The 10637-nt window shown below is 43.9% G+C and overlaps 1 protein-coding gene across 1 annotated transcript; it reads left to right on the top strand.

Annotated features, from left to right (window-relative positions):
- Positions 1–1033: 1033 nt before the first annotated feature.
- TMEM218 (transmembrane protein 218) lies at positions 1034–9340 on the top strand. Its single transcript, XM_075278550.1, has 4 exons — positions 1034–1271; positions 2977–3087; positions 3772–3874; positions 9130–9340. Exons 2-4 carry the CDS (start codon positions 2978–2980, stop codon positions 9262–9264), a joined length of 348 nt encoding a protein of 115 aa, XP_075134651.1. The 5' UTR covers positions 1034–1271; position 2977; the 3' UTR covers positions 9265–9340.
- The last annotated feature ends 1297 nt before the right edge of the window (positions 9341–10637 follow it).

Genomic DNA, 10637 nt, shown 5'->3' on the forward strand with positions numbered 1-10637 from the left:
TACATGGCAATGACATGACCCTAGTGCTAGCTGCACATTGTAGTCACACATCCGCCCCATCAGACAGTGATTCCTTTACAGGCCTGAGTAAATAAAGCATAACAGTGTTGCTAGGAAACGCACCTCAGCCAATCAGTGAACAAGGAGGCGTTGAGAGGTCGGTTGTGATTGAAGAGACGGAGCAATGGATAATGTTACGTCAGTTTTGATTGGTCAAGAAGCGCTCTGTGTATAAACTGCTGCAAGCAGCGGGGATAGAGTAGAGAGCGGCTGGTGACAAAGGAGAGCAAGTAAGTGAAACAGGGAACATAGAGGGGAAGCTCAGCGTGCTGGTGGGGACATCTAGCTGTCTTTGGGGTGCCGAGTGTAGACGGGAGAACATGGAGTTTACTGTAGGAGGGATGGTAAACCGCGCTGTTTCCCTTAGAAACCACTTGACACCCTCCGTTTCTGTAAAGTAGGTTGGAATATGAAGATGGCAGCCATGTTGGTTGCTATGGGCAACAGTTTCACTTATAAATAAACCTTCCATAGGGGGTGAGGAGCCTGTAATGTGGTGTGTGATCTGAAGGAGACGTGTGTTATGGTGAGCGATCCCTTACTCTAGGTTCACACTAGGGGGATGGGCGCTCTGTTGTTCACATCCACCAGGTGACTGCAATGGCACAGAGGCTGAAGGGGGGCTTGGGCTGAATCTCCACTCTCCTGGAGCAGGGACTCCAGCCATGCTGTCCCTTAGTGACTTACTTTGTGTAGCAGCTGCTGGTGGTGCTGCTGTTCCTGTGCTGGCTCCATAGCATGTGGTTGGAAGGCAGCAGGGCAAGGGTTAAGCAGGGAGAGAGACTGGATAAGCCTATGGGCGGCCCTGCCCCCTCCCTGAGCCACCAATGAATGGTAAGCCAGCTGAGGGGAAGGGAGTCCCATGCACACACTGCCGCTCAATATCCAGCTAGCTTATGTAGCCAGTACATTATCTCTTATTACATGACAATGACATGACCCTAGTGCTAGCTGCACATTGTAGTCACACATCCGCCCCATCAGACAGTGCTATCTTTACAGGCCTGAGTAACTAAAGCATAACAGTGTTGCTAGGAAATGCACCTCAGCCAATCAGTGAATGAGGAGGCGTTGAGAGGTCGGTTCTCATTGAAGAGACGGAGCAATGGATAATGTTACGTCAGTTTTGATTGGTCAAGAAGCGCTCTGTGTATAAACTGCTGCAAGCAGCGGGGATAGAGTAGAGAGCGGCTGGTGACAAAGGAGAGCAAGTAAGTGAAACAGGGCACAGAGGGGAAGCTCAGCGTGCTGGTGGGGACATCTAGCTGTCTTTGGGGTGCTAAGGGCTAGTTCACACGTAGGCAAAGGGGCAGATTTTGACAGCGGATTTCGCTTCAAAATCCGCCCCTTTACAATGGTGGTCTATGTAGACCACCGGTTTTTTTTTTTCCCCGCTAGCGGCGGGCTGCCGCTAGCGGAGAAAAGAAAGGACATGCCTCCTATGTCGGCTCATTCATTTGAGCCGACGGCGGAGGGGAAAGCCGCGACCGCGATGGTCGCGGCAGGCAGGTTTTGACAAGAGAGAGACGCGGCTCACCGCGTCTCTCTCGGTGTCAAAACCCGCGCGGGCAGTTCACGTGTGAACTGACCCTAAGTGTTGACGGAGAACATGGAGTTCACTGTAGGAGGGATCGTAAACCGCGCTGTTTCCCTTAGAAACCACTTGACACCCTCCGTTTCTGTAAAGTAGGTTGGAATTTGAACATGACAGCCATGTTGGTTGCTATGGGCAACAGCTTCACATTTAAATAAACCTTCCATAGGGGGTGAAGAACCTGTAATGTGGTGTGTGATCTGAAGGAGACGTGTGTTATGGTGAGTGATCCCTTACTCTAGGTTCACACTAGGGGGATGGGCGCTCTGTTGTTCAGATCCAACAGGTCACTGCAATGACACAGATACCAGTGGACCCCATTGAATTTAATGGGGTGCACCAGGTGTCCGCTCTTTAAAAGCAGAGACTCCGATACAGATATGAACCCCTTATGCTACATTCACATCCGCATTTTTATTTCCATTCTTCATAAATTAAACAAACAAGACAATAAAAAACTTCCATCTTGTTCCTTACACTACAATGAGCAATGGCAGATCCAGATTGAATGTTCTCCATCTATCGTTATAATCATTTTGAGCTATGAGGAACGCCCTTCTGACAGTGGGGAGATATCGGTGCTGAAACTAATGGTACTGATATCTTCTCCACTGGGGCACATACTGGGAAAGCCAACAGTGCGTTGAATTCAGCATACTTTCGGCTTTCTAGAAGTTTACAAAACTACACATGCATGAGGACATGAAAGGTCCTCTTTAAACAGTGATTAAATCCACAATAAAAATTTCAAACAAAGGAATAATCATACTCATTTTCTAAAGCACTGCTGCTGGAATTGACGATGCAGCTTCTTTTTTGTGTAAATCATCTTGTCTCTGAACATATGCCCCTACGATGACATTGGTGCATATTGGGGGGAATTTACTATTACCTGTATGCCTGAAAACTGGTATAGGTGAGTGTATTTGTAGGGCATCTTTTGGCGCATGACTATTTTTTGTGCCAAAAATGCACCACTTTGCTTTTTCTTTGTCCTGCTTGCCTCTTTTAAGAAATGAGTAGAGCAGGGCAGGCATCAAAGCATCTGGATGGGGACACCTTGGCCTGTCAAATTAAACATAACTCATGGCATGGGTGATATTAGAAATTCACGCCAGTCTATGACTGATGTTGATTTCAATTCTGTTACTTAGGACTTCTGCTAGGATTGTTAAAGGGGAATACAGGGGAATGTAGGGATTTGTTTTTTTCCTACTGATTTTAGATGTAATTTTCTGTAGAAGACTGAGAAAGAAGGGTTGAATGCTACTGTACTACGGTGTATATCTGTTGTTAATATCCATGTGTTTTTTTTCTCCTAGAATGGCCTCCACTGTCCTCGGTGTGGGCACCGGGGTGTTTGTGATTGCTGTTATTTGGGTGGTAACTCTGCTGAGTTGCATCCTTCTGTCACGAGCGTCTGGAGCAGCCCGGTGAGATACACTGTTCTTGATAATGATGGTCTCTATTACTACAGCACTAGCTTGATCTGTCCACTGCTGTTCCCATGCTGAATAAGTAAGGCGTTGTTCACACACAAAATTTTTTCAAGGGAATCCATGGACAGCTATTACTTAGCATGACAGCCAGGAGCCAGTTGAGGCTCCCAGGCCTGTCATTGTTGTGTATCTAGTACAGGGTGTCTATGGTAACCTGTAATAGAAAAATGGATTTTACAATATACTTCTATACATAAGTCTGGGGGATCAGATCACTTTGAGTTCAAGTCCACTAGGTGGTCTATATAAGTATATATAAATAAGAGTAAAAGTTTATCCTGAAAGAAAAGTCCTTATACAGATCTGTGAACCGAAAAAAATGATGGCTTGCATAAGACAGGGAGTAAAAATTAAAATGTGAAAATGAAATATTGATATGGTGGGAAAATTTCCTTCTACTAATAGAAGTGGTCTTACATCAGTAGTGAAGAGAGCGGGGTAGAGCAAAAGCAGCCTGATTTTTCATATATTTTTAATTGTATTAGGAGACAAAATAGGGTCAGAGGAATTGAAGAGTTTGAGACCTGGGAGTTTTTAGTATGTATTTTCTATGTTTAGTATTCTTTTAGTAGCTCCCTTCTTGTTTCTCTTTGCTGTTAATGATTTCTTATCCTTCAGGTTTTCCAGCATTGCTTTGTTTTTCCTGGCAGTGATTGTTACTCTTATTCTGGTATTTTTTCCACGAGCCAGTGAAACTCCCTCTACAGTAAAGGAAGTTCAGGTATTTCATCTATACTATTTATATATTTATATTGCACTGACATTACAACAAAACTTGGCCAGATCCAGGCAGAGAGAGACTTAGATATTGAGGTGTCGCTGTAATATTTATGCCAGTCTTCTGTATTATTGAAGGGAGGTTTGAAAAGTCCAGGGTCATGTAAGTTACATACATGTAGATTTGTACATATATAAACTCAGCAATATAGGGCAATATAAGTCCTGGGATCAACACCTTCTTGTGATAAGTTTGTTAGTAAGTAGAGATGAGCGAATAGTATTCGAAACTATTCAGTGAATACCTCCGCTCCCATAGGAATGCATGTAAGCGGCCGACCACCAAGGGGTTAAGCGCCAGCCACTAACACGCATTCCTATGGGAGTGAGGTATACGTATATACTATTCGCTCAACACTATTAGTAAGCTGAGGATGTGTCCCTGGCGTCATTAGGAAGCCAGAAGAGGCCCAAGGAGCCCGTGGGAGGTGAGTAGTACTCTTACATCAGCTTCCATGAATTATACTAATTATACTCTGAGAACTGAAGAAACCCCAGCATATAATAATTACCATATATACTTAAGTATAAGCCGAGTTTTTCAGCACAGTTTTTGTGCTGAAAAAGTCCCCCTTATTATAGTCTATGGGGTCCGTGTGTTTTAACCCCTTCTCAACATCCATAGCATTCTAATACCCCCGGCGGACACATTCGCCACCTTGTCTTCATGTAAAGGGACAGGTGACACACTCCCCGGGATGAGGGGAACCGCTACTGGAAAGTGGTAGGCGCCGCCATGCCCCTGGAGGGAGTGGGCGCGAAGGAGCCAACAGCGAACGTGAAGGAGAACCTCGGCTGCAGAAGCGCTGAGGGAGATCCCCTGTCGCCGGCTGAAGTGCTGAGGGCGGACCTGAAGAGGACCTCGAACGCCGGACCTGAAAGGGAACTGTGGCCAGCAGCCATCAGAAGCGCTGAAGGGGAACCTCGGCTGCCAGGATTGCACCCAAGGACGGCATGCACATGGGCGTGGTTCCAGTGTCGTGGTCCCGGGCGACACCCGGATCGAGGTGCCATTTTCAAATTTGAAAATGATGTCGCCGGGGACCGCGACACTGGCGTTGCGCCCCTGTGCATGCCGTCCTCGGGTGCAAGCCTGGCAGCCGAGGTTCCCCTTCAGCGCTTCTGCCGGGGATTCCCCTCAGCGCTTCTGATGGCTGCTGGCCACAGTTCCCCTTCAGGTCCGGCCCCCAGCACTCCTGCCGGGGATTCCCCTCAGCGCTTCTGTAAAGGCTCTCCGGCCTGCAGTGCTTTTCTTTTGCAGGCTGCCCTATGCAGCCTGCTAAAGAAATGACGATTTTTTTTACAATGTATTGCAATGCGTTAGCATTGTAATGCATTGCATTATAGATCAGACCCCCTGGGGTTCAAGACCTAGGGGGTCTAATAAATGCAAAAAAAAATGTAAAAAAAAATAATTTTAATTTTATTTTTTTTTTAAATTAAGTATTAAAAATTCAAATCACCCCCCTTTCCCTAGAACACATACAGTCCTATGAAAAAGTTTGGGCACCCCTATTAATTGTAATAATTTTTAGTTCTAAATATTTTGGTGTTTGCAGCAGCCATTTCAGTTTGATATATCTAATAACTGATGGACACAGTAATATTTCAGGATTGAAATGAGGTTTATTGTACAGAAAATGTGCCATATGCATCAAACCAAAATTTGACCAGTGCAAAAGTATGGGCACCTCAACAGAAAAGTGACATTAATATTTAGTAGATCCTCCTTTTGCAAAGATAACAGCCTCTAGTCGCTTCCTGTAGCTTTTAATCAGTTCCTGGATCCTGGATGAAGGTATTTTGGACCATTCCTCTTTACAAAACAATTCAAGTTCAGTTAAGTTTGATGGTCACCGAGCATGGACAACCCGCTCTCAAATGATCTGAAAACAAAGATTGTTCAACATAGTTGTTCAGGGGAAGGATACAAAACGTTGTCTCAGAGATTTAACCTGTCAGTTTCCACTGTGAGGAACATAGTAAGGTAATGGAAGACCACAGGGACAGTTCTTGTTAAGCCCAGAAGTGGCAGGCCAAGAAAAATATCAGAAAGGCAGAGAAGAAGAATGGTGAGAACAGTCAAGGACAATCCACAGACCACCTCCAAAGAGCTGCAGCATCATCTTGCTGCAGATGGTGTCACTGTGCATCGGTCAACAATACAGCACACTTTGCACAAGGAGAAGCTGTATGGTTGAGTGATGAGAAAGAAGCCGTTTCTGCAAGCACGCCACAAACAGAGTCGCCTGAGGTATGCAAAAGGACATTTGGATAAGCCAGCTTCATTTTGGAAGAAGGTCCTGTGGACTGATGAAACAAAGATTGAGTTGTTTGGTCATACAAAAATGTGTTATGCATGGTGTCCAAAAAAACCAGCATTCCAAGAAAAACACTTGCTACCCACTGTAAAATTTGGTGGAGGTTCCATCATGCTTTGGGGCTGTGTGGCCAATGCCGGCACCGGGAATCTTGTTAAAGTTGAGGGTCGCATGGATTCCACTCAGTATCAGCAGATTCTTGAGAATAATGTTCAAGAATCAGTGACGAAGTTGAAGTTACGCCGGGGATGGATATTTCAGCAAGGCAATGATCCAAAACACCGCTCCAAATCGACTCAGGCATTCATGCAGAGGAACAATTACAATGTTCTGGAATGGCCATCTCAGTCCCCAGACCTGAATATCATTGAACATCTGTGGGATGATTTGAAGCGGGCTGTCCATGCTCGGCGACCATCAAACTTAACTGAACTTGAATTGTTTTGTAAAGAGGAATGATCCAAAATACCTTCATCCAGGATCCAGGAACTGATTTAAAGCTACAGGAAGCGACTAGAGGCTGTTATCTTTGCAAAAGGAGGATCTACTAAATATTAATGTCACTTTTCTGTTGAGGTGCCCATACTTTTGCACCAGTCAAATTTTGGTTTAATGCATATTGCACATTTTCTGTTAGTACAATAAACCTCATTTCAATCCTGAAATATTACTGTGTCCATCAGTTATTAGATATATCAAACTGAAATGGCTATTGCAAACACCAAAATATTTAGAACTAAAAATGATTAAGATTAATAGGGGTGCCCAAACTTTTTCATAGGACTGTATAAAACTAATACTGTTAATATTGTGAAACACAAACACGTTAGGTATCCCTGTGTCCGAAAGCCCGCTCTACAAATCTATACAAAATATTTTTCCTATACGGTAAACACTGTAGCGGGAAAAAAAGTTGCCTAACTGCCCCTTCCCTGAGACTGTTTTTTTTTTCCCCCAATTGGAATTCAGTCTGACTACAGCCAGGCCGAATATAGGGTATCTGCAGTGCTCCTATTCTATTGGGAAGGGGTTAATAGGAGCACTGCAGATACTCTATATTCAGCCAGGCTGAATTCCAAGTGGGGAAAAAAACCCAGTCCTCAAGCTCAGGGAAGGGGCAGACAGACAACCAAAACTCCACCTCCCCTTCCCCAGCATCTATTGCACCCAAAAATTCTGTCCATTTAAATTTTTTAAATTTTCCAGTAGCTGCTGCATTCCAACCCCCCCCCCCCCCCCCCCCAGCTTATACTCGAGTCAATAGGTTTTCCCTGGTTCTTTGAGGTAAAATTAGGGGCCTCGGCTTATATTCAGGTTGGCTTATACTCGAGTATATACGGTACATAATAATAATAAGTTCTAGTTTGGACGTGTTGAGTCCGAACAAAATCACAGGTAGAACCTTGTGAATACTGTAATAGCCGAAATGAAATAACAGACGTGCACAAAATTGGGTTGGCATTCAGTTTTGGTTAATTGCCCAGTCCTATTTCATAATGATAATATTAGGCTAGGTGCACATCTCTGTTGGAGACTTCGCCACAGAAATCCCCGAAAATTGGCAGAAAGTTAAAGCTTGCATGGAGGACTTTTCTCTCTGACAATTTCAGTATAAAAGCAGCAGAAACCCAGTGGACCCCATTATAGTCTATGGGGTCCACACAAGTGTGAAGCTGGCCTTAAATAATTTCCAGAATGGGTGGAAAAAATATAAACCAAATAATAGAAAGGTGAAAGCAAATCTGGATTCCATAGAAGCTTAGATTGTTAATTATATGTATGTTGCCTCTTTGAGAGTGAAAGTTACCAACAATTTCCTAACTATACGAATATCTAGTCATTTGGTGTTACTGTAGACTTCTGTTCTTAAATCTACAATTGCCTTGTTTTCACACACTATCAACATGGGGCACAGAGTACACACAGTGCGAGATTACAAGACACTCAATCACAAATAAACGCAGGTATCTGTGGCGGATTTATCTCCTGGCGGCCACACACTCTTCTCAGAACTAATTATAAGATTTGTGTTCCTCCCACCCCCTCCCCTGTCTTTCCACCTCGCAGCACTAGGGCTCTATCAATAATACATGGCTAGGGCTTTATGCACTGAAGGTCCACTAATTGGCTAATTAAAAAGCGAAACGCGTTGCCCAGACAAACATGTCATCCACAAGAGACTTGTTCTGTGCTGGAGCCAAGGTCAGACTTAAAATGGACTCCTCAGAATGACCTTTTGTGTTGCAGCAGCGTGTTGGCCTGGTCCCTGGAGTCAGTTCACAGCTAAGGATAGCTCAGGAGATCACCTCTTATGTGTTCACACTTGTTTCATGCCCAGCAGCTCAAAAATAACTTTTATTAGGCTCCTGTTGACTTTCTTTCTTCATCCTGCTATGGGTGGAGAATGTCTGTCTGTATTTACTGTTAACACTTAGTAAGGACAGAGGTTGTGGCACTTGAACTTTGTATAAACTGACCTAAAATATTAGGATTAAGGAGTGTACGGTCATTTTGTACAATAGCATCAGATTGGGCACTATTTGTAGAATAGAGTCTGAGCCTATTCACTGTGTTATAGAGATGAGCGAACACTGTTCGGATCAGCCATTCCGAACAGCACGCTCCCATAGAAATGAATGGAAGCACCTGGCACGGCGACCGGCCGCCGGCAAAGTGTACGTGCCAGGTGCTTCCATTCATTTCTATGGGAGCGTTCTGTTCGGAATGGCTGATCCGAACAGTGTTCGCTCATCTCTACTGTGTTACTAATACTATGCATGCATTACTACCATTGTCTCACGATGTCTGCCTCCTCCAGTGTTTTGTAAAATAGATCATTCTGCATTGCACTGACATTTCAATGTTCTCTGTCTTGTAGATTGTAGACACTTTCTTTATTGGCCGCTATGTCCTCCTATCAGTTACCAGTGTCATCTTCCTTGGAAGCCTCTTCCTGGCTCTTGCCTATTATATCTTGGAGCCAGTCTACGCCAAACCTCTGCGGGTCCGGTAACACTCCGGAAATTCTGTTTGGATACTAAGTTTATTTTTATAGAGAACTTTGCTTCCTGTATATTATATTGTATAATATTTATATTTGATATTCATTTGTAAATCATGTACAAAATAAATAAATGATTTTTTTTCTTAGGTGGAGACTCGTGTTTTATTGCACTAATGATACTAGACAAGTAGACCTGGTCTGTGTGAGGCTTAAAGGGAGTCTGTCAGCTGGAAAATGGACAATATACTCACAGCACCTTGTAGGGCTTCTGACACTGTTTCCAGATATGTCTGTGTTATTTTGGACGGCTGCTCCGTCTTTGAGAATTTAGTGTTTTATAATTATGCTAATGAGAAAAGGGTTTTAGGGGCGTTTACTTTGCAGTTTGGGCTTCTGCATGCGCTTTAGAGTAAATGCCCCAAAAGTACTTTTTTGGTGTTCAAAGTCCTTTCCAATGAGTTGACCAAGTGCAGTACTGAATGTCCACCAATGTCATCCTCCACCCAGAAGCACTACGCTGGGGCATGAGAGTGAGGCGCCAATGTACAAGCTTTCACATGGAGATGTCGTCAGCGGTCATGTGCAGTACATTCGCCAAGGCTCTTTGAAAAGGGCTATAGGGGCGTTTACTCTACTGCGCATACAGATCCCCACACTGCAAAATAAATGCCCCTTTACTCTTTTTAACTCATTAGCATAATTATAAAACAACAACATTCTCAGGAATGGAGCAGTCGTCCAAGATAACACAGACATGTTTGGAAACCGTGTCAGAAGCCCTACAAGTTGTTCTCAGTAGATTAATGTCGATTTTCACACTAACAGAATCCTTTTTAAGCTTGCCATGGCTTGAATCCGGTTGCATGGCAGCATTTATGTCCAAAAAAAACAAGGATCAGACAAGTAATATAAGTCTTCATGCACACAAACATTTTTATTTTACTGTCCACAAAACAAATTGTCAGTAGTCTGCAAAGGCCTGTCTGCATTGCATCTAGTAGTTTTGCAACCAAAAAATTTAGAAGACTAAAATTGATGTGTTTGTGTCACCAACTTTGACACTACTTCAAAACCAGTAGGAATAGTGTATGTTCTGGGTTTTTGTAGCACAAACTTCAGGCCCCCAGAAGGGCTTGTCATGGTGACATAGAAACAAATGGCCGTGATTGTGGCTCTGTAATTACAGATAATATACCGGTATGTAAAGAAACCACTGTTGTGCCATTATGGACACTCATCCCTTATTCACAGGACAGAGGATAAGTGTCTCATTGCTGGGAACCTGATCGCAGTGATCATAAGGACCAGGGACCAAAAGTCCCCATAAAGCCTCCTTGCGAATAGAGGGCTTGTGCAATCGGGTCCTCAGAAATTGGACACTT

The sequence above is a fragment of the Leptodactylus fuscus genome, chromosome 6, assembly GCF_031893055.1.
Source record: "Leptodactylus fuscus isolate aLepFus1 chromosome 6, aLepFus1.hap2, whole genome shotgun sequence".
NCBI classification, from domain to species: Eukaryota; Metazoa; Chordata; class Amphibia; order Anura; family Leptodactylidae; genus Leptodactylus; species Leptodactylus fuscus.